At 48.7% G+C, this 22,833-nt stretch overlaps 4 protein-coding genes across 4 annotated transcripts; 1 reads left to right on the forward strand and 3 right to left on the reverse strand.

The window, feature by feature from the left end:
• Positions 1-71: 71 nt before the first annotated feature.
• sec31b (SEC31 homolog B, COPII coat complex component) lies at positions 72-8,477 on the reverse strand. The gene is made up of 26 exons (XM_068754854.1): positions 8,389-8,477; positions 7,526-7,734; positions 7,241-7,436; positions 7,049-7,144; positions 6,605-6,745; positions 6,270-6,412; positions 6,086-6,185; positions 5,813-5,974; positions 5,415-5,567; positions 5,085-5,315; positions 4,938-5,012; positions 4,756-4,848; positions 4,561-4,669; positions 4,301-4,479; positions 4,102-4,228; positions 3,863-4,008; positions 3,563-3,736; positions 3,341-3,472; positions 3,081-3,256; positions 2,650-2,978; positions 2,344-2,382; positions 1,932-1,990; positions 1,713-1,838; positions 1,511-1,630; positions 1,367-1,438; positions 72-1,082 (listed from the first exon to the last, which is right to left on the reverse strand). The coding sequence occupies exons 2-26, from the start codon at positions 7,726-7,728 to the stop codon at positions 903-905; spliced, it is 3,561 nt and encodes a 1,186-aa protein (XP_068610955.1). The 5' UTR covers positions 7,729-7,734; positions 8,389-8,477; the 3' UTR covers positions 72-902.
• A 226-nt stretch (positions 8,478-8,703) lies between these two features.
• Positions 8,704-10,594, reverse strand: ndufb8 (NADH:ubiquinone oxidoreductase subunit B8). The gene is made up of 5 exons (XM_068754484.1): positions 10,494-10,594; positions 10,138-10,264; positions 9,930-10,029; positions 9,313-9,468; positions 8,704-8,841 (listed from the first exon to the last, which is right to left on the reverse strand). Exons 1-5 carry the CDS (start codon positions 10,582-10,584, stop codon positions 8,749-8,751), a joined length of 567 nt encoding a protein of 188 aa, XP_068610585.1. The 5' UTR covers positions 10,585-10,594; the 3' UTR covers positions 8,704-8,748.
• A 265-nt stretch (positions 10,595-10,859) lies between these two features.
• Positions 10,860-12,070, reverse strand: gpx9 (glutathione peroxidase 9). Its single transcript, XM_068754635.1, has 5 exons — positions 11,939-12,070; positions 11,752-11,845; positions 11,435-11,565; positions 11,165-11,295; positions 10,860-11,056 (listed from the first exon to the last, which is right to left on the reverse strand). Exons 1-5 carry the CDS (start codon positions 12,068-12,070, stop codon positions 10,999-11,001), a joined length of 546 nt encoding a protein of 181 aa, XP_068610736.1. The 3' UTR covers positions 10,860-10,998.
• A 1,014-nt stretch (positions 12,071-13,084) lies between these two features.
• On the forward strand, positions 13,085-14,305 carry fbxl15 (F-box and leucine-rich repeat protein 15). The gene is made up of 4 exons (XM_068754802.1): positions 13,085-13,110; positions 13,267-13,426; positions 13,537-14,039; positions 14,116-14,305. The coding sequence occupies exons 1-4, from the start codon at positions 13,085-13,087 to the stop codon at positions 14,303-14,305; spliced, it is 879 nt and encodes a 292-aa protein (XP_068610903.1).
• Positions 14,306-22,833: the final 8,528 nt, after the last annotated feature.

The raw sequence follows: 22,833 nt of genomic DNA on the forward strand, positions 1-22,833 counted from the left end.
AGTTTCTATTTTGAACTAACTTACTAATTAACCTTTTCATAATATATAAACAAATAAAATAATCCCAGGAAGAAATTCTGAAAAGTATTTTAATGCTTTTTTCCAAGCAAACCGAACGTATTTTCAGTGTTACATTCAGAACAATTATTCCTTTTAATCAAACACAAAATTTATTGTTCCTGACTAACAGCTCATCCATAAAGCATGAATGAAGCTACATTTAAGAAGATGAATCAAACGTGAAAACAAAGGTGCAACCCGTTTGGAAGGTGCGGCGCAAAGACAGAAATGGGTACCAGTTTTGTTGAGGAGCTGCCGGGCGACCCCAAAGATTAGTAAAAAAAAGACAAAGACAATCACATCACCCTAAAATGTTTATCGGCCGAAGAGAACAATCAGTATCGACGTCGCAGCGCTTACAGATGCTTTTCGGGATCATCTCAGCAAAGAGAATCAAACATTTTCTCTCTCCTACAAACTCACAGAAGAGATGGGAAGTTCAACCCAGATTTTATTCTCGTGGTTCCGGGCCCAGTTGATGCTCGACCCCGCAGTCAAACCGTGCACGGGTAGAGCCCAACGTGGACTCTGAGCATCCGTTTCAAGCATTTCTTCGTAAATTACACCAACCGTCGCATTTACAGAGAATCACCACCTTCAGATTACATTCATCCTTTTTGACAAATCACCATAGCAACGCTGACAAATCCCCGGGGTGGGAAAAAAAAAAGCACCTCGGTGCCCAATCAGGCGAGTCCTCCGGGAATAAAGAAGAAGCGACGAGTAACACAATCTGCATTATTCAGAGTAATTATTGTCATTTGTAAAGAGTGATCAGACGAAACAAAGAGAAATAAATACATTTATAACAGCGTAATAACACTGGAGCCCGGTCTGGGCGCTCAGACGCTCAGCTTGGTGGCGATGGTCATGAGCACCTTGAGGATGGGCATGAAGGCGGAGATCTCGCTGAAGTTGCTGCTGCTCACCACCTGCGTGTGGACCTCCAGGCCCCGCTGGTAGTTCTGGCTCGCCACGCAGCGGCTGATCTCATGCAGCCCGTTGAGGATGTTGATCGAGAGCTGCAAGGTTAGCGGAGAAAGAGCGCATCGTTTTTAAACAAGCCACGCAGACTTAGCTACACAGCTTCACCGCAGCCTCCAGGCTAAAAACATTAGCTTGCACGCTACTTTTGACGGTGACGTGAAACCTCACACGGAGGGGGGGGTGGTTCTGCTATTAGCTTAGCGGCTAAAAATCAGGCCGTCAGTGGCCCGTTTCAGATCTCTGGCAGCCTGGAGGCATCGGTTAGTCGACCTTTCACCGACTGTTCCCTCAGCCTGTCATACAGGTTTGAAGATCTCACCGACTGCTCTCTCAGCTTGTCATACAGGTATCCCAACCGCTTGGCCGCGTCATCGAGTTTCCTTTTCGTTTGCTGGAGGAGAAACGTCTGCAGTCACTTCGCTTGATCGGTGTAATGAAAGCCGTGTCCGGCGCGGACACTTACGGGGTCTCTTGCTGCTAGCTGGCAGCGCTGCACCAGGCTGTCGAAGGTGGACTTCAGGACCATGTGCTCGGCCGGGATCTCCTTCTGCTCCACCCTCTCGGCCGGCAGCTGCTGGAGGAGCTGAGGAAAAACAAGAGCATGGATCTGATCACGTTTGTCGCTCGTGAGATTTAAAGCAACGGCCCACGTGCCGCGGGCTAACCTGCACGCTCGGCTCCTGGGGGGCTCCAGGAGGGACCTGGCCTCGCTCGTGTGGCTGATGGCCCTCCGTGGGGAATCCCATGACGGGGGCTGTAATGGGAGCCGGTGGAGTGTAGTTATCAGGGACCTGCTGACACACAAGACAGAATGTATATTCAGTCTGAACAGATATCACTAAAGCTGCAGGTGTGTGTGTGTATAGGGGGGGGGGGGGGGGTACCTTCTTCTTCCTGGGTCCACCTCGCATCGATGGGGGGTCATTCCAGCCTTCACGAGGCCCTAAATTCAGAAGGATGAAAGAGAATTAGACGACAGCTTTTACTATGACGTGACACTCAAGCATCCAAAGATCCTCTATACGAGACGATGTCTTTCAGCTAATGTTAGTCTTTGTGGCAAAAACCCATTCAGTGAAAAGGGATCAACGTCTGCAGCAGCCTCATCAATCGTTTCTAAGCATCTCAGACATGAGGCCAAACCAACGAAAGCAAACCCGCATGGAGATTCTTCTTCCTGCTCGAGCGCTCGACATTTCCCCGAAGCCCACGGCAGCGCAAGCAAACGACACTGAAACACACCGAGGGGCTGAAACACACAAGATCACATCCCGTAACCTGCCCTAACTCTGTCACCTTGTTGGTCACACGGTGTTTCCAGCCAGGGATAGTTTCCTGCAAGTCAAGGCACAGGGCTGAGGAGGACTCGGTAACCATTAGCAACACATTTAGGCTAATAGGGTTGGGTAGGTCGGTTGCTATTGCTCAATAACTGCCATGGTGCTAAAGTTAGCATTGGTGAGACTGAACTGCAGCACCTGCTGAGGGAAGAGCGCCACCTGGTGGTAGGAAAGTCTGGTGTGGGAACCCGAAAGGTTGAAAGCGACCCAACCCTAGCAGCTGACTCTTAAATCCGACCAAAGCTAGAAGGTGATCACCTACCTGTGGGAGGAGGAGCCACAGCAGGGGCTGAGAAGGGCTTTACGGCAGGGGCCCCGGGGCCACCCTGAGGGTACCCTGCTCCAACAGGAGCGTACGGCCCAGGAGCCATAGGAGGCGCGGCCTGGTTCGGGACACCCCCGTGGTACATCGGGGCCGAAGGTCCGGGTGGGGACATGGGTGGCATGAAGCCCGAGGGCAAAGAGGCCGACGGCACGAAGCCTGTCGGTGGCACCCCAGGGCTGGGCATGGGGGGCAGGCCTCGGGGGTTAAATGGAGGCAGCAAGGGAGGTCCTGGTAGGTTAGGACCCGGAGGAGGGAAGGACGAGGGTCTCCCAAAGGACACGGGCTGGAATGTCTGATGAGGAGTGAAGCCTGGGAACGAAAAAGAAACGCTGAACATCTCCAGCAGGAAAAACAAGCCCCCAAAATACCCGGCGGGGGACAAACCTGGGGCGGGATGGGGGTAGGGAGGCCGCATGGCGGGGTGGGTCGCACTCGAGGGCAGCCCATGAGCGGGAGGGGGCAGACCAGGGCCGGTGTTGGTCGGAGTGAAAACCGACGGCATGGGAGGCTGCTGCTGGGCCACGGCGGGAGGCTGGTACTGGTTCTGGTTCTGAGGTTGGGAAAGACGCCGTCATGGAGGAGGAGTCACACACGGCTGAAAGGCGGTCTGGCGAAGCAACCCTCGTACCACGACTTGTGCTTTAGGCGCAGGAGTCTGAGCGGCGGGAGCGCCTCGGCTGCAGGAGTCCGGAGGCTGCTGTCCGGCGGCGGCCTGTCCCTGAGCGAGGGACAGTCTGTCTCTCAGCATCCTGATCCCCGGCTAGGAAGGACCCCCCCCCACCCCCAAGCAGAAAGACTAATTACTACCGTTCCACTTCAGCGACACGTGGAGTCGGGCGTGGCTCCTCACCTGGTCCGAGCGGTCAGGCAGGTAGGACATGGCGGTCGCCAGACTCCCCTCTGCAGCCAGTATCCCAGCGTAGCACGTTAGCCTTTCTGCCAGGATGGGGCTCTGGACCGCCACCTCACCGCCGCGCAGGCGCTCGATCGACTTACGAAGCATCATTACCTTCTCGACTAGATCCTAAACGTAAAAAAAAAAATCTGAAGAATCACGGGACGAGCGACTCCCACCCCTCCGCTAGCAACCGGGCGACTCCAGAAACATGCGGCCGCTACCGGACAGCACATTCCTCTCTGGCGCCCGTACCTCGAGACCCAGCGGGGAGGCGGTGTCTCGGTGCGCGGCCCAACACTCCACCAGCCTGTCGATGTTCCCGGAGCAGATGTAGCACAAGCAGGCCTGCAGGCAGCGCTTCTCCGTGCCCTCCAGCTCCAGCCGGCCGCCCAGGGTATCTGCGGGGGGAGATTTACGGAACGACACGGCGTCAGAGACAGGGAGAAGGATTACCCAGCAGGCCTAGCGGCGGCTGGAAGCGAGCGCCGTACCGCAGAGATGGGCGAAGTCTTCGGGGTGAGCGTAGGTCAGCAGGGCGGCCAGAGCCTCCTTCCAGTTGTCCAGCTCACAGCTCTGCACGATGTCGCTCCAGTTCTGGGTCACCACCGACGATATGAGCTACATTGGGGGGGGGGGGGCATTAAATGAACACGCAGACAAAGCCCCGCCCCCCCCGGCCGACCCACTCACCATGGAAACGCTGTTGTTCTGCTTGCTGAGGTATTTCTGCTGCGTCCTCTTGAGCAGCTCCTCTCCTCCGCTGATGGACAGCAGGATGGCTTCAGCGTAGCGCCCGTCGTTCAGACACAGATCCACGGCGCCCTCGAAGTTACCGACCAGCAGCGCCTGGCTGATCAGGCCGTCCGTGTCTGGGAGGGAACGACAAGACGATCAGCCGCCGGCGAGGCTGAGACAAACGACGGCGACGACGCGGATGTGCGTGAGTTTACCGCACGACACAGGGATGTGGAAGTTGGGCGGCTCCTTCGGCGTCTGACTGAAGAACTCTGCTGGTGAAACAGAACCCGAGGTTCGAGCATCGGCGGCTTCTTTGGTCCTCTGGGGAAAGGAAGAGACGCCGCGTCAGGAAGGAGCCGCAACGTGGCGAACGGGAAGATTTGAACGTGAACATCCGGAGCGCCGACCTCGGTGGAGAGTCGCTGCATCTTCTCTGCAAGATCTTTGGCGTCGACGCCGAGCCCGTTGTGCTGGAAACCTTTCCCCAGACATTTTGAAATCTGAACATAAAAAGCTTTAAAGCTTAGACGCAGGACTCTCAAACGTTTCCTTATAAATGATGGATTTCGGCCAACGGTTGATCGCAAACCTTTTTCTCCAACTCCTCTTTACTGAAACCCAGAAGTTTAAGGAATTTAACTCGGGCCTCGTCTTCAAAGTTCACCTGTAAGGAGAGTTAATTAGCTCGCAGGCTGAACGCCGCGCCGCCGCCGGACTGAGCATGAAGGAGACGCACCAGGAGGAACCTCCAGACATCCTGCTCAGCGTCCGACCTGGCCTTCTGGATCTTGGCCTGGCAGTAGCTGCTGAAAGAACCCGACTGCAGCGCCACCTGCAGCTCCCTGGAGCGCTGCAGGAACTCCGTCTCCGTGGTAACCTGGCTCACAAACACCTGTCTGGGGACGGGCTGGGGACTCTGCACGGGAGTCAGCTTGGGATTCTCAAAGGTTATCAGCTTTCCACCGAACTGCAGAACAAACGAGGGGAATAAAAGACGTCGGTCGCACGGGAAATGAAAATGAGACGATGCTGGAGCCGGTAGCTCGATGAGAAATAGCCCCCTCACAGCAAAGGAAGCCCCCACTGGCCGGCGGACCCACTTGGGTGGCTTCTTCAGAGGGGGGACAATGGTGTCCTGAACTGTGGGGTGAGGGACTTGCAGGCGCGGCAGCACCTGTCCCGTTCCGAAGGGATCCATCGTGTCAAATGAGGAGGAAATCTGTCGAGTGGAAACGTTCCGAGTTACACACGTTCAGTCTTTCATCATCATCATCACCGTTTACGGATTTATTGCCCTCCCTCAGAGACTCTCCAGTAAAAGATGCCAGATTAGAGAAGCAGCACTGGTTACCATGGCGATCTGTGCAGGCAATCGAGGCTAAACAGACCTGCCGACCCATTCATCCTGCTTCATAATGCATCTTTCGGCACCACCTTGTGGACAAACCCAGAAACAGCCCCTACCTTGTCCGCCGTACTTTGCTGCTGAGCCGTCAGACTCCCCCCCATCACCGAGTACACGGTGATCCTCCCGTCAGACGAGGCGGCTGAAAGCAGGGCAGGATTCCGGGGGCACCACTGGACATCGAAGCACCACTGGTTCGTTGTTGGAAGCTCATAAATGACCTGAAATGAAGGAAGCGTAAGAGCTGAGAGGATTCCTGGGCCTCGCCACGGAGCTGCGATCACGATGCACTCTTCACCGATAACGGAGAGAGCACGGTCATCGTCAAATACCTCTCCAGTGTTCGGGTTCCAGCAGAGGATCCTGTTGTCTTTAGCGCTGCTCAGCAGGAGCTCAGAGTCTTCCTGGCTCCAGGAAATGGACAGAATTCCCCTGTAAGAAAACACGGAAGGTCCGTAGAGTATATAGATGAAAGGAAAACAAAGAAAAATGACGCTGCAGCTGTTCGGGGCTCACCTTGTGTGGTTCTCTAGGACCTTAAGGGGCGATGTGGCAAAGCGAAGGTCCCACATCTGCAGGACGGGCAGCCGGTCGTCTTCAGAGGCCAACACCAGCTGAGTGGCCACATCGGGGTGCCAGAGCATCCCCGAACAGCGCATCTGGAAACAGAGATTTCATTTTACCCTCCCACCGCAGAGAGCAGCACGAGGACAGCCGGGGAGGGTTCGGCTTTCCGTACAGATCAGTTCCAAGGTCCAACATTTCACTAAATGAGGAACATACTGCTGAAATAGGGGCCTTGTTGATTGGGCGGAAGGCGACGTCACCCCGGGGCGTTATTTAACACCCACCCTGTTGCTGTGGTCACTGATCTTGATGATGGGCTCGTTCTTCCTCAGGTCCCACACCACTGCTTTCCCGCTGGGGTTGGCGGAGGCCAGGATGTGCTGGACCTGTCTGTTCCAGGACACAACGCTGACGTCTTCAGCCGGCTGAGGGAAGAGACCACGGAAAACAGCGACGATATTATGGGATGCGTTAAAACCACTGGGAACATTTTACGTAACTTCAGAGCAAGCTGCTAAAAATGTATAAAAGGCAGCCAAAGAGAATCTAAAGGAAGTTTTTTGCACCGCAACTTTCTTGTGGCTTTTATTCCTGAAAGACACGACACTAAAAAGGTGGACACGCTAGAAAAAACCTGCTTTGCGGGGGGGTTGTGATTTATTATTTCTTCTTTTAACGCAATGGCCACACACACACACACACACACACACACACACACACACACACACCTGTGATTTTGCTCCTGGTGTCATTGGACTGCTGAAGTTGTTCAGATCCCAGATATATATCTCTGAATCGTTTGCTCCTGACGCAAGGAGATTACTCTGAAGGAGGAACCATCGAGAGAGAACCATGAGATGATACCTGGAATGAAAAGCCCACCTGTACGGACTGTGAGGGATTTGAATGCAGACATCTACCTGAAAAGGGTTGAAATCGAGGGCTCGAATGGGTCCTGTGTGTTTGTCAGACTGCCCCACCATGGCATCGACTCCAGCGTTGATGATGGTATCTGGGTTATATATAGTTATTATGCCATTTTCACCGCCGGCCACCAGTCTGCCTCGGCCTCCATCGGCTTCCATTCCAAAATTGACCCATACGATGCTGTGCAACCTGTCAAATATGTAAAGTATCGCCCGTTATTTGCTACAAATAAGACATCATCTGCGTACGGCGATAACATCCTCGTCTTCTGGTAGTACCTGTCTGACGTGGGCAACGACCCTTTGAGCTGCATTTCCAGTGACGGATCAGAAAAGTCCACCTCAAATATCTCCAGGGCAGCCGTGGTGTTGAACGAGGCGTCAAGCTGCTGCGCCGACGTTCCTAAGGCCAGGCAAATGGGATAGTGTGCGGCTGGACTCCAGGCCTGGTGGGCAGTCCTCTGGATCTCCTTCAGCCTCATTCTCTCCTGGACGAGCGGAACGAGCATATTAAACCAAACATAATAAATGCCTGTCCAATTACCTTTAGATTAAGTTTCTACTACAATACTCACAAATCTAAATTCATACAGTCTGCCTTGAGTCAAGCAGGTTCCACCCTCGGAAGCTATTCACCGACTATTTCCTGAAACCGATGCCTATGTTTTCCCATTTCACTTCGAGCAAATACGCTCTACATAGACACCACATGGGTTGAGCACAGATTAGCGGTGAGGTAATTAGCATTAAATTGTCACCCACCCGCTTAGAAATCAATTTAACGCAAGCTAACCTGCGGCTAACGATAGCATTTCATTTACGTCTCTCAAACCAGTTTTCCACACCGAAACTTTAACTCCGTTCGGTAAACAGGAGTGAAGCCGAATGTCACCGTTACATAATGCCTCGAACTGTTTTTATTTTAAGGATAATTTCTCAAGCATGCCACCACAAATTACAGAAGCTACGTTAGCAGATTCACAATTCATCTTTGCGACAGTGGCTAGCCGACCCGGAGGCGCTAGCATGCAAGCTAACAGCCACCACCCTTACGATTTTTAATAACTAAAGGAAAAGCATATCAGACGTTTACAACCAGAGAAAATATATATTAAAAAACGTTGTGTCTTAGAGGAACTCACGTCGATTGTTCGAATCTCAGCCCGACTGTCCGAATCCACAACAAAACGAGGAGCGCTACTTCTCAGCCAAGCTAGCAGCTTAGCCGCAGGAAGCTACCAACCAAAGTGCTTTGCGGTGTTGTCACTACGCTACGGTAGCCGACATGGACAGTGACCTTTAGCAACCCCGCTCTCATTGCAGGTCTACCAAAAAGGCGATTGTATACTATTACTCAAATTTATGAACAAAACATTTTTACTCATCAGTCAAAATTATTTGTGACTTTATTCCACAACATAAATAAAACACACATACAAATGTAAAGTTTAATATCTTTATTCTGGACAGAAATATACACACATAGAATGAACGTTTAGTCATTAGATCTCATAGTTTTTGACTTCCTCTGGCTCTTTTTCTGGATCTCCACCTTTCTCCAGGTACAGGTTGTTATATGGATACTGTTTCGGGGCCTGAAAAAGAGGAAGCTGCTTGTGAAAAATCAGCATCAACGGACACAATCAAAGATTTTCACAAGTTACAGCTTAAATACCCCCGTAAAGTATATACTTTCATACAAGTCTTTATGTTAAAACAATTTCACTCATTACAGCGTAGTTGGAAGCATCAATGAATGTACCATTTTAATTAATTAAAGTGTTTCCTAATCTGATTTTGTTTACCATACTAAAATTAATAGGAATTTGGAAGAACCCCCCCCACACACACACAAGTAGCTAGCAAAATCTTTAGTTTCTAGTTTAACACTGAATGGTGCAGACAAAAAAAACGTTTTTTGTAATTACATTACATAAAGAGGAAAAGAAACAGAACCAAAGGCAGGCAATCCATTCAAATTTAAAACCAAGTTATTGATCTGACCACACACTCCCAGAAAGATGTTGCACAAAAAAAAAAATCCTCTCCTAAAATCCTGTACTTACAACAGGTTGGTAAGATGGAAATTTCTCCCCAAGGTAGAACATGAAAAGCATGAACCCAATGAAACCAAGCAGCCTTTTGCACATGGTGGACCAGGGTACAGCGCTAGGAGATGTATCCACACGGTTCCTGGTGTACATGTCAAAATCCCAGTGCATCTACAAATAGACAAAGAGCAATGGATGATTAAAAGGCATGAGCAATCGCATACTGTAACTAGATAAGCACTCAAAGAGCTCGTTCCCCTCCCAACTGGATTTACGCCGTCCGCATGATCTGCATCATCATCAAAATGTTCTAGATTGTGTGAATTGAATGCATATTTTGTTTTAGTTTATTTCAAACAGAAAAACGCTGTCAAAAACAGAACCTCCTTGGCGGAGGTAATTAATTTAATACTGTAGTTCACGCTGTCATTTAAAAGAAGTGTTGTGTGTAAAAATCCCCAGGAAGAGAGTAGACGTACGAGTTTTGAAACTCAACTCATTACGGTTCTGTTATATCGAATCATCATGCTTCAACCTTTTATTCTCAGGTACGACCTCCAGGATAACACGTGTGCATCGAGACATCAAAAGAATACATAATCGCAGTGGAAAGGAAGGCGTCGGTATCCTACCGGCTCTCCCCAGTTCCTCCTCAGATCAGGGTGGTCCCATTCGTACCAGGGGTCTCTCTCTTGCTGAGACTTTTCTGGCAGCTTCGGATAATCACCATAGCTTGAAAACCACAAGGATGCAATACAGTTAGTCCTCCATTTGGATACAAGGAAAAACTAAAAAAAACAAGAGCTGTTTAAGATCGGGGTGCTTAAGAATACAACCAACCCCTCGCCGTTGTCGGGATACGGTTCATATTCTTCGAGAGTCATGCTGTATTTCTTTGCAGCAGCAGCTCTCTCCTCGGGGGTCCTCGGGTACGGACCAAGTTCAGTGTTCTTTGATGTACCGGAGGCTGAAACAAACAACACGGTAAACGTGTTAAAAATACGCCAAGTGAAATACAGAAAGCACGTAGAGAATCTGAATTAAACAATAAGCGCTATTCTAGCCGCATTCACCCGAAGAACAGCGGTTGCTAGCGCTAGCATATCAAGGTTACACCGATTCGAGGCTCGAACTGTCATTTTTTATTCATATCTGATATTAAATGAAGCATTGTCGAAAGTCGCAACACTACGAACCTGCTCTACATCCAGACAGAAGCGCTGAAACGCCAGAACCTTTCCCTTTAGAAAGGGCTAGCGCCCACCGCCGGAAAGCGACGCCAGCCATGTTTACAAGCTGCTCCGCGCTAAGTGCGCATGCGCAGGATCAGAGGTATGGGTCGTCGTAAGGGACAAACTAAACCTATCAAATACTAACATTATTATTGTAATCATTGAAGTGATGAAAAAGACAGGTGCGTTCAAAAACATACTGGTACCAAAGCAAACACGGAAACGAGACTATTTTAGGATATTTTATTTATTTTTATTATTATTTGGGACTGGCATAAATGTCAAAATATAGAAATAAGGATGTCAGTGACATGAAACATTCTCCAGTGACTGAAAGGAACTTTTCTCAGAGTGAATGCACTGGAGCCCCGAGATCAATTCCTCTTCCCATCAGATCCAGCTCAGGTGCACAGGTGCATTTACTGGGGGATCATCACTCTGTCACTGGTGACATATTGGTGAAAATCCATCAGAGAAGTTCTGCTATGTCCTTCTCCACGTTCTCAATAGGGCAATGAAGATCATACCTGCAGTAAAGTTGGAACATTAGAGCCACTGTAATAGTTAGATTCATGCACGACAATAATTAATGGATAATTTGTGTCTAATTTGAGTTTAATGGTTTAGAACTGCACCTTTTGAAGGGCATGCCATCTGCAGTGATTAGAAACTTCTCAAAATTCCAGCGAATATCATTTACTTTGACGGGGCACCAGTAGAATTTCTTTGTATCGCCAATAATAGGGTTCACAAATGGCAAAGTCTCCTGTCGTAAACAAGAAATGAATGATAGCATTTTATTTTTTAGGGTAAAGCAACAATGAAAGAACACATTTAAATAAGCATAGAAATAATAGACTTCATAGGTAAAAACTTATGTGCATATCCAGTGTAAAAGACAATACCTTCAGATAAGTGAAAAGGGGATCTTCATTCAGTCCGTTCACCTCAGTCTTTCCAAAGACAGGAAACTTTGGTATAAAACTCCCACCAGGTCTCACATACTTAAGAATATTGAGAGTTTCATGATTTACCTCTGAGAAAGTAAGAGTAAAAAAAAGTGATGATTTATTGTTTTAAACTCTTGAAAAAAAAGTGTAAATTCACAAATCTGTGGTCAAAAATAAAGTCTAATAAAGACGAGTATTTTCCTTGGGATAAAAACAATGACTATTTAAACAATGGTTATTTCCATCACATATCAAACGTTTCCTCCACCTACCAGGTGACTGAAGGCCAAACTGGTTGCAAGGGAATCCGAGAACAGTGAAGTTGAGGTCACCAAACATTTCCATCAGTGCATTCAGTCGATGGTACTGAAAGGACATGAAATCAAATGTTTTGAGTAGAAATGGATGGACAAACATATTCGGGTCAGACTGTAATTGATCAATCCTCTCACAGAATACCTCCTCTATTGTTGATCCTCAGAAAGTGGCGACATTGATGATGAGAATCACTTTGCCCCTGTAGTCGCTGAGCGGAACCGGCTGCCCATCCAGCGTCTCGGCAGAGAAATCATACATTGATTTATTTGCCATGCTTCTACTTAGCTTGTATATGGGATTGTTGTCAGTCGAGAGTGAGTGTTCACCCAGCTCTCCCGTTGGCTCATCTCATTCACTGGAAACACAACTCACGGGTCAGCAGTTGTTCAGCATGACTGACTTCATTGTTCTCCTGCTCAGAGGTGAGCTGGCGTGGTGGTCATTTGTTCAACACGTCTATTCCAGGAGAAGAGACTGCTAATGGGATGACAGCTAGGCTAATTGGCACTGCAAAAATAATTATTCAAGATAAATACATGTGGCTTTGCATCCTGTTTTATTTAGAACTGTCAATACATCTGAGTATGTTAAATAATAAAAAAAAAAATCTGGATTCTTAGAATTATTTAAAAAATATGATTTTGTTCTATATAATTATGAGTATTACTTATTTGGTCAGTTAATGCAGAGTACTTTGCAGTCCAGTCTTTTCTTAGTCCTGGCCTACTTTCTCATTCCCTGCACTGATTACTTTTCAAGATGTGATTTTATTTCGCTGCAAATATATTTTTGTCAATTAAAAAAAAAAAAACATTAAATAAGATAATAGATAATAGGAAATAAACGAGATCTCTCTAAAATACTCTTCATAATTTCGTTGCATTTATAAGAAATTAAAATACTTGTAATACTTGACGTAAACCCGGAAAAACAAAACTGCCGCATTCAATGTCCCTCGTAAAACTGCACATCTATAATTATATTACACACAGCTCACGAAATTACAACGTGTATGATATTAAAATACAAATATTTGGATTCAATAATCTACAGATACAGCCTCTATATATTAACAAGAACGTCTTGTTGTTGTCAAGCTTTTCCTAAAGCAACACATTTTTCCGCTCCGCTTAGTTGGACGTTTTCCGTGAACCGAGAACGCAACATTCGGTTACTCGGGTTTGGTCCTCAAACGCTCACAAGATGCTAAAGAAAAACATGTTATTTTATCGTATATGTGAAGAAAGACGTGTTCTACAAATATCGGCATAGCCCGGCGGACTTAGAATGGATGAAGGAAATAAGACACAAACGTAAGTGTCCTCCAAAAGGGAGATTTATATCTTAAAAAACATCTGGATAGCTAGTCCCGGCAAGCTAGCTGTCAGCTAACAGCACTAGCCTGCACGTTATAACCCAGTTTGTTGTTGTACATTTTTAGTGTCGTATATCTCGCGTTGCTTCTGCAGATGCCACCTGCTGGAGTTGCCTTGGGAGGACGTCCTCATCCCACGCATCCTACGCCAGTTGCCGCTGCAACAAGTTGTCAGCCTGCAGAGGGTGAGCAAGCAGTTCCACAGCCTGGTCCAGGTGTATCTATCCAACTGCAGGACTTTTGATCTCCCCTCGGTGAGTCCCGATTCAAGTCTAGTTAAAGATGGAGGTAAAATGACTCATACTTTGGCCGATCTGCGTGGTGAAGAAGAATCCGCTGTCTGCTCTTTTTGTGGCGTTGTTAGGCTGGACCGTCTGTCCCAAAGGAGGCGTTCTGCTCCATGTTAAAGGACAACAAAGTTCTCCACAGCCTGTCGCTCCAGAACTGTTCTGACTGGGTCACGGACGCCGAGCTGCTCCCTGTTATCGGACAGAACCAGCAGCTGCAGAGGGTCGACCTGAGCGGCTGCGTGTGGCTGACTCGCCACGCCCTGGTGGCCGTGTCCCTGAGCTGCACGCGCCTCCAGCACCTCGGCCTGGGCCACTGCGAGTGGGTGGACAGCCTGTCCCTGCTCAGCCTGGCCGACCACTGCGGAGGGCTGCAGTCCGTCGACCTCACCGCCTGCCGCCAGCTCAAGGACGACGCCATCTGCTACCTGGCAAAGAAGTGTTTGAAGTTGAGGTCTCTGTCGCTGGCGGTCAACGCCAACGTCACCGACGAGTCGGTGGAGGAGGTGGCCAAGAACTGCAGGAGCCTGGAGCAGCTGGATCTGACGGGCTGTCTGCGGGTCAGGAACCAGTCCATCAGGTATGTTGTGTTTTGCTTTGCGCCCCCCCCCCCCCCATCCCTCCACCCACGAGCGCCTCTGCATGCTGTGCTGCAGGACTCTGGCAGAATACTGCCCGAAGCTGCAGTCCCTGAAGGTGAACCACTGCCACAACGTGACGGAGACCAGCCTGGAGCCGCTGCGGAGTCGAAACGTGGTCATCGACGTCGAGCCGCCGTTACAAAGGGCTCTGGTTCTCCTTCATGACATGCTGGGGTTCGCACCCTTTATCAATCTTCAGATATAGCCCCGAGGCTCGGCTCTCTGTTCGGCCAGAGGGCACAGATGGGTAAAATGAGCAGCTTCCTCTTCCTGCATAAGTTCGTGGTGGTGACGGCCTACCAACCTTTGTTGCAGGTATCATTACTAAAGCGTGATGTCTCAGCTGCAGCCGGCGGACACACCCGGGAAGGCCTGAATGTTTTGCACTCTAGTTCGTACGGTAAAAAAAAAAAAAAAAAACATGGACCAAAAGAAAACACGCAGAATGTGAATATTTAAACGCCTACAGAAAGCCATGCAACGTTCCTGTCGAGAATATCTTCTTAATCTAAAGATAGCACTTGGAATATTTTATGCATTGTTGTCATAATATGTTTTTACAACTTTTGTTGTGTGTATTATGTGTTATTACATGTTCCCTTCAGACGCATTAAAGGATGAAGTTTAAAGGAGCAGTTGCACAGAATTATTTTATGGTTTAATTAGCTAAAACTAGTTTTGTTAGCCTCCGCTGTTGCTCACCTCTTCAACCCGCCACTGATTTATGACACAAGAGGGCAGCAACAAGTCAGAATATTTCTCTTTGCGTCCTGCTGAGCGGCTGCGTGGCGTTTAAAGACGATTCGCTCGGCGACCGTCGGGTCGGGACGCGAAGGCAGCATCTATTAGATTTAAGGGGTAGACAGAGGAAAAACAAGCTTAGCTCTCGATGCAATGGATGCACAGATGAATTAATGCTCCCCTTGTTGCCATGGCGACATGTTAAAAATCCTTATTACAGTTTCCCCTGGTGGGCCGGTTGGCAGACTCCATTGTCTCCGTGACAACACAACAGGTCTATTTTCCACTTGACGGCTTGGTTTAGCACATCTGCTGCCAGCCGTCCAGAGGCTGGATTCACACCGCAGGGATTTTGTTTTTTGTATTTATTTTTTATTGGGGGGGGGGGGGGTACTTTGCTTCTGTTGCACTGGAGACGCCATGCTGTCATTAGTTAGTCACTTTTGAGATGTCAATATAAGAAATGGCTCCTTCAGGATGAATTCAAACAAAAATAAACTTTTGAAAATTCCAAATGTCGCGAGGATTCTTTTGTTTTGCCATTTCCTGATTAAAAAAGCCTGCGGAAATTAAATGCTAGACTAAAGGGCGTGTTGGAGCAGCGGCGTGGCCTCGTTGCTCCAGACTACATTCATCATGTGACGCCTCAATTAGCATCGATCCGCAGGGGAAGAAACGTTGCTGCTGCGTTGTTGTACCACAGAGCAAGCGCTGCTCCGGTGACTCACTGTAGGGGGGGGGGCTCAAGCACAGCCAACCTGATATATTCTGTTTCTGTCTTCCTGTATAATAATCTAGCACTTGTCTAAATTATTGATCAATAGCTTCAGCCATATATATATATATGTGTGTATTTATTAATCTTTATGGTCTAGGCCTAAGTTTGTCGGTTCAATAGTTCTGTAGCTTCGCAGCAAATTAAAGTCCAATCGTCTTAACGAAGGCCGGCACGTCGTGATTCTCTTTAAATCATTTCAGATTAAATGTTTTCCATAAATAGAAAAGCAATTTTATTAAAACGCTCTTCGGCCGCTTGATATTGGCTGCAGGTCGTCTGCCGTTTGTCTCAGAGACAAAGAGGCTTCAATCAATTGGACTCTTTTATTATTATTTTTTTTTGGAAAATAGAGGAAACTATGACCATATTTGGAGAAAACGGCTCCTTTCACGTGACGTTAACCAAGTGAATAATGGAGCCGGAGTGATTAAATGACTTTTCGGGGGTTATTTATGTGAACGCAGGATGTTTTCGCCCGCAGCTCGTCGAAGATAACCTGCTGTTCGGCGTCCTGTGAACGAGAGTTCGTCGAAGGTGGCGAGAGATTTACCGTCGCCGTTCAGCTGGACCCAAAACTCTCAGAGATTTTCATATTTTTAATTAGCAGACTTTCCCTGTCGTCTTCCATCAGTGAATGAGTCTTTCTGTCGTTCATTTGATGTCGTTTATCTCCCCCGACCAGTGACACACAGCCTTATTGGATCCCGCGACTTAGGGATCCATCTTTTGGCCACCAGAGAAGCATAACTAATGACAACATTAAAGCATCTCTGTGAGCGTAGCCCTCGAAACGTCGCTCGACCAAGCAGGTAATAATGTTGGGTTTTAAAAATCGCCGTGAATAAACAGGCGTGTTTCCGAAGGGGGCTCGCTTCTGACGGAACCTCTGGAGGTGGGTTGAATGCGAAGATTCAGGCCGTGTTTCCGGACGACGATGCCACGCAAGACGACTTCAGAAAGTGACATTCAAGGCCTTTGCAGGACCAATTAGCATCGTCCTTTAGCACTGCTAAACCCGGACCGGACAGGAAGCGCATGGTTGGCTAGTTCCAGACGAAGCTCCTCCCACCTATCACGGCCTGGTCGGTTCATATTTCATTGTTTCATCAGCCTTTTCTAGTCTCGGCGGGGTCATCGGCCGCCACCACCACCACGCAGTATATAAGGCAATAAGTGTCAGGGTTAGCGTGTCTCTCCTGATGGAGAGGTTTTAAACTGGTTTACCTGGAAGTTTGGCGTAAAGAGGATTCAATAAAATAATTTATCTTGAATTGAATAAAATATTTTTATGTGTCTCGATGTTGATAAACATTTAATGCAAGACAAGTTTAAACCGGTTCGTTTTAACGTGAACATCTGTGCACATTGTGCGTCTGGAAGTCGCTTCATGATCTTCCGTTCACGGAACCGGCTGCGCTGAACGCGTCGTCAGGGATCAGGGATCGGGGATCCGTCCTCGTGGCTCGGTGGAGACGCGCGTCAACGGGATCCAGCCTGCGCGTCTAACGCGGAATGTTACCCCACCGCGTGGTCGTGATTATTTCCTCTCGGCCTGTCTGACGCAGAGTTTGTTCCGACAAACACCTAACAAACGCAGAATGCGTGTTCAGGGCGCAGATTAATGACATTAACGGAGTTTCCATGAGCGCAGCGGGGGGGCAGAGGCCTCCATGCGTAAATCCACACGACTGAATCTCTGATAAGAGAAAATGAAACGCATCTCCATGGGCCGGGGGGGCGGCAGGAGGAGAATCGGAAGGGATCAACGCCGGGAAATCCACAGATATCGGAAAAATCTGGAGCAGGTAAGAGCTTTCCACTTTCTAGCCCCCGTTCCAAAGTCTATTTATTAAATGTCGGATTAAAGCGGTTGAAATCTATCCAGATGTTTTCCCGACAAAAAGACAGAGGATAGAACATTTCTAAAAAAAAGAACAATTAAGTGTAATATAGAAATTAAAGTTTCTATATGAGCATAAACTGAAGCAGTAAATTATGAATTAAGGATGAACGTCCTTCACAAGGTTCGGCGCGTTTAAACTGATGTTTTACTGTTTAAAGTTTTTATTTTGTCCACTTTTTACAACATTTGGTGAAACCAGAGTGACAGAAAGCACATTAGCCTTTAATTATACAGCCATCTGTTGTTTTATTCAAATATTCCACCGCTTCTGTCAAAGTCTTTTCAAGCACCAACAGTTTAACCAGAGTGAAAGATTAGAAATATAAAAATCAGAATTCATCTTTTTTTAGGGCATCTATTTTATTTGCGCATCTATTTTATTTGCACTGGAAACAGAACACAATCAGTGCTTACAAACACTAATATTACCAGATTTATTATCAAGAGAAGTTTATGGGGCCAGAAACAAAAGGGTTGCATGTAAAGTCCAGGCCTGAAGTGGATCAGTGCAGGCTCAGGTGAGGCTCAGGTGCGGCTCAGGGGCCTCTTATCTGCTGATGGAACTTCCTGTCTGGGATGGCTGCTTCATTTTCTCGCATGGCCCCCTAGAATCCACAGGGGACGGCACAGTTTGGCACCCTCAAATCCTTTCTGTTGCACTGGATGGGAGATCAGGGTGGATGCCATATGGCCCCCGGTTTATTCTCGGTGGAGCTCGGGGGGGCCTCTAAGATGCGTTCAATGACTGTATTATTAAGATCAAGGTTTCCTTTCTGGGAGCGATCTGAGAACATTTACAGCCACACAAATCAGACAGCCATCATCAATTAATATGAATAATTATAATCAAGACTCTTGTGAGGTGTAACATTTATTCATGAGAAAGGTTTTTGGTTCCTGACCCCCCCCTCCCAGCAGCAATAATACTGAGTTACAGACACCCGACATGAGATGGAAACACTAAATATTCCATATACCAGAATTAGATATAAATTCATTCACATAATAATATTTCCTTCTACATAACACCTTAAAACATTATAGTAATGCTGTCTTACAGAATATCATTAAATCTGATTGTAAATATTTTTTAAACAGATAAATTAAAGGTTCCGCCTCCCAGGAGTGATTGACAGGATAAAAAGACAAAGACGCAATACCGCCTTTGACCAGCAGATGTCGTGCATTCCTCAGACTGGGATAAAGGGGAGAAGCGTGCAGCCTCACTTACCCCCAGTCACCCAGTGTGTGTGTGTGCGTGTGTGTGCGTGCGTGTGCAGTAACAGTGAATTGAAATGCAACACATTTTAAAACTAGATTCTCTTTACTTGTTATAAAAAGAAAAGCTTTATAATGCGTTGAGCCTTTCAACTCATGAATGGAAGGCTTCTCTGGGCTTCGAACCCATCGCCCGTACCTGATGCAGGCTGAGAGACGTCCGGCGAACTCGTTTTAGACCCTTCGATGACTGGACTTCCTCTCCTGAAGACCCGATGTCGTCTCGTTCCCGCTTCCGGAATAATCGAACACGCCGTCCGGGGAGCTGAGGACCGGCGCGTTCTGGTTCTCTACCCTGACAATTGGGGACAATTTTCCTGCTGAAAGGCGGCCTACCTGGAAGACCGGGGCTCCCCGCCAGGTGCATGTCATTTCTATCAAATGTGACCGGGGTCTGTCAATTAAGAAAACACAGGGCAATCTGTGGCTGCTGAAAGAGATCCTCCTGGACCCTCCTGGCCCGGTCCCAGGCTGAGAGGCGGCCTTTTGTTCCCAGGCATGTCTCACATACCTCCAGGGCCCAGATAAGCCCCGGCTGCATGAAGCCCGCCTTTATATTTGCCCACTGTAATGGGAATATGGGGAAGCACTGTCGGCGAAAAGGTAATACCCCCCCCCCCCCCTCCCACACCCACATTATGGGGTCAGGAATTGAAGCCACGGGTTAGGTGGTCCCGAGGCCAGGCCAAGGGGGGCTTTTTTGGGGGCTGAATGAGCCGCTCCTCCCATGCGCCCATCCTTTCTGCTCCAAAACGCTTCGGCTTTTCCCGAAACCGGATAAACGGGCACAGTCTGGATCCCCCCAGCGCGAGGGGAGGGGGGGGGGGGGTATTTTAGCCATAGCTAGACCACCCACAGGCAAGAAAACAGGTACGTCAAGGTGGTTGAAATATAAGACGAGTGGGGAGGGGGGAGGGGCCGCAGACCTCTCCATGACTCGCCGTCGGGATTTTAAATATGGAAGAAAGAGACGGGATAATTTTATTTCAATCTCACACGGAAGCTTTTGGACAGGCTTGGAATGTGGTCCCCTGAGTCAGACTCTTTGATGATCCTTCTCATCAGATTTGGCGAACTGTTCCTTTAGGAACGTCACTTCGGCCTCTTTTTAAACAACTGGTCTAAATGCAGTAAAAATTAATCGTCACAAACGTTTATAATGAAAAGGCTAATTGTTATTTGCGCCCCTGGTGTTAAGAACTCGACTGGACGATTGGAGTCGAGCCTTATCATGAGAGCGGCGCTTTCTGACCCGTGATGCGCCCGTGTCTGACTGGGGGGGTGTTTAAAACGTCCAGTCTGGGTGTGGTTCCCTCAGATAGCTTTAAGACCACGCTGAGTGCTCTTGAAAATTAGTTTTTTTTGGCAACTTCCTGGGCTCCACGGCCCCCCCGGCGCGGCGCCGCCAAGGCTTTGTCGCCGACGTGCTGCTTTTAAGCTCGCAGCTTTTCAAGCCTCCCATTATGCCTGACTCAGTCGGGCAGAAAGCAGAAGAGCCTTTCCTGCAGCCGCGTGGGCATGCTGGCATTATACGCACTTCAGTATTAGATATTTGTGAGGCCTATAAACAGAAGGAAGGACGCTGGGGGGGGGGGGGCGTATAATTGGGGAGTTACATAAGCGTCTAAATCCTCCTCCAAGGATTTAACTTTTCCCCTATTGTGTGTTTTTTAAAAGCAGGAAGACCTCAGACGAATCCTCTGACGGGGAAATCAGCGGCGTGCCACGCCTTATCGAAGATTTTCTTTTTTAAACCTATAATCAGGCAATTAAATATGCGTCCGTGTTTCTGCGTGGTCAAAGCGGGCTACAAAACCGGCTCCAAATGCATTTCCTGCTGTGGAAACGTGTGGAAGTTTCCTCCCAGACGTCCGGGCCTCCTCCCTGCACCCTCGTGTGGATTTGTTATGGTTCTCTTCTTCCTTCTGCAGTCTCCCCCCAATTATAAAGCCTGTCGATTTCCCCACGGTGAAAAGCGGTCCCGGTCCGCTCGCCGCTGCGGTGTGCGTCTATTTGAGCTGCCTGTCTGTGTGCAGCCCCCCTGCCCCCCCCCCCCCCATGGCCCAGATGCCGGGGTGTGTTCGGGTCGCTCGGGCGTGACCCGGGCCGGGTCGGGCCTCCAGCAGCAGACGTCCTCACAAACAAGGATCTGGGTCATCTCGACGTTGTATTTAGTATTTAGCAGTTCTGATGTCGATTATTATTATTTATTTATTTTTAACCTTTTGTTTCTGCAGGATTTTGCAGGACTGAGCAGGACAAACTTAAATTTCACGGCCATATAAACAGTTTAATTTGGTTTCAAAGCGTTCTAGCGCTTGGCTTAAGGGGCGCAGCAGGCCCAATAGCGCCACGCTGTGCGTTAACCACGGGCGCGCGGAGGCCCGGTCCGGAACACGCGTGCCGGAGCAGCGTTTACACGGTGCCGCTGAAATCAGATTATGTATGGGTTCAATTGATTTAATGGATTTGAAGAGACTAGATCCTATTAATGAATCGTCTGCCCTGCGGCGAGCTAATCTGGCATGCAAATTAAATCCCGCCTGTTTAATGCGATCCATTACACCAGTTTCACGTATTTATATATGCTCTTATGAAGGGAAAGGGTTATAAACAAACCGGGGGAGGGGGTTGTTCTGTGAAAGGCGCCGTGCCGGCCCGGTTCCCTGAGCGGTGGCCCCGGGGGGGGGGGGGGGGGGGGGGGCGGTGTAGGGAGCAGTGATGTTCACTACCAGTGGGGCACAGAATGACACTCTCAGCTGCCTCAGAGGTACAGTTCACCCAAAACGGAACATTCACTCGTCTGGTATCTGCTCAACACTCAAAAACCACAGAAGAAGACGACGACGGGGACGAGTCTCACACACTTCAGACGAATCTTTGATTATTTTTAATGCCGGTAACTTCAATGTAGCCGCTTAGCTAAAAGCGTTAGCTGAATTTAGCCCAATCCCGATTCCTCTTTTTAACTCCGCCCCTCACTTCCTGTCCCATCCTTCTACGGCAGCCATTTTTCATTTACTCCGTGCAGCGGAGATGTGGATCCGACGGATGCAATTGTTGGTCGACGCTACTTCCAGGAAGCTAAAGACTCGTCTAGTGGGGGGGATTCGCATGGCGTGCACCTTTAGCACGCATGCTAGCCCGTTTAGCGAATGATCAGCGCGCCGTTAATCACAACGCTTTTATGACTGGCTTTCCGTGTCGTACAGAGCAGGACGTCGTTCGCCGCATTATGAGAAAGCCTTTGAAGATGTTTTTTTCGATTCTACTGTGGCTGAAACGTTTTAATCCCCTTCGCCCTCTCTTCCACTCGGCCTCGCCGCTTTCAGCCCGCCGTGCTGCGGGGAGATAAATGCTCCGCCGGCTGAAGTGTGCGTTCAAAGTCATAATCTGGCACATGATGGCGCTGAAGGCTGAACGGGGCGTCGGCTGGGAAGCTCCGGCGCTTCCAGCCTCGGCGGCTCTTCATGCCTGGTTACCTTTGAGCCTGCTTTGTTAGTGTCGGAGGGAATGGGGGTCAGGAAGAGGGCAGATTTCACCTGACCCCCTCCTGAAATATAGCAGCCATGTTTAGCAGCATCTGGAGGGGGGGGGGGGTCCCCACTGATGAGGTTAAATCGTTGCTCTACAAGTATAATTTCAGTCGATCCGCCTCTTTGAGTTTCCGGAACACTCCGACGCAGCCCGGAGTCTCCCGCTACGCCCGGCCCGGATGGGAACCAGAGTCCGATTCAATCTGGTTCACCGGCTCGCCGGTCGACTTCGGCACAACCGGCTATTTTGTTGTTGTTTTTTTTTTTAGAGAAAAATTGAGAGCGACGTGAAAGAAATATTTTCTGTTTATCCGACACAAGTTCCCTGACAAATAAATAAATAAAGCCTTCCCGACGCTCCAGCACCTCATTTCAAGCACAATTAACTTGAAATGGAGTGCTGCAGGATCAATAGTCCCCATTTGATCCGGGGGGGGGGGGGGGGGGGGTCTGTCACTCCATGGAAGTGGTACACATATGGAAATGCAGCCGGCTTA

Source organism: Brachionichthys hirsutus, chromosome 21 (assembly GCF_040956055.1).
Source record: "Brachionichthys hirsutus isolate HB-005 chromosome 21, CSIRO-AGI_Bhir_v1, whole genome shotgun sequence".
In the NCBI taxonomy this organism is placed as follows: Eukaryota; Metazoa; Chordata; class Actinopteri; order Lophiiformes; family Brachionichthyidae; genus Brachionichthys; species Brachionichthys hirsutus.

Excerpts from the sequence above, each read along its gene's own strand:
- sec31b (XM_068754854.1), bottom strand. The coding sequence starts at position 7,728 with ATGAGGCTGAAGGAGATCCAGAGGACTGCCCACCAGGCCTGGAGTCCA. Across the intron at positions 5,316-5,414 it reads CAGTGGGGGCTTCCTTTGCT|TTCGGTGGAAAGCTGATAAC; the intron begins GTGAGGGGGCTA and ends TTTGTTCTGCAG. Across the intron at positions 3,473-3,562 it reads TGCCTGACCGCTCGGACCAG|CCGGGGATCAGGATGCTGAG; the intron begins GTGAGGAGCCAC and ends GGTCCTTCCTAG.
- ndufb8 (XM_068754484.1), bottom strand. The coding sequence starts at position 10,584 with ATGGCTGGCGTCGCTTTCCGGCGGTGGGCGCTAGCCCTTTCTAAAGGG. Across the intron at positions 10,265-10,493 it reads TCTGTCTGGATGTAGAGCAG|CCTCCGGTACATCAAAGAAC; the intron begins GTTCGTAGTGTT and ends TGTTTGTTTCAG. Across the intron at positions 8,842-9,312 it reads TTCCATCTTACCAACCTGTT|GCCCCGAAACAGTATCCATA; the intron begins GTAAGTACAGGA and ends CCTCTTTTTCAG.
- fbxl15 (XM_068754802.1), top strand. The coding sequence starts at position 13,085 with ATGGATGAAGGAAATAAGACACAAAC. Across the intron at positions 13,111-13,266 it reads GAAGGAAATAAGACACAAAC|ATGCCACCTGCTGGAGTTGC; the intron begins GTAAGTGTCCTC and ends TTGCTTCTGCAG. Across the intron at positions 13,427-13,536 it reads GGACTTTTGATCTCCCCTCG|GCTGGACCGTCTGTCCCAAA; the intron begins GTGAGTCCCGAT and ends TGGCGTTGTTAG.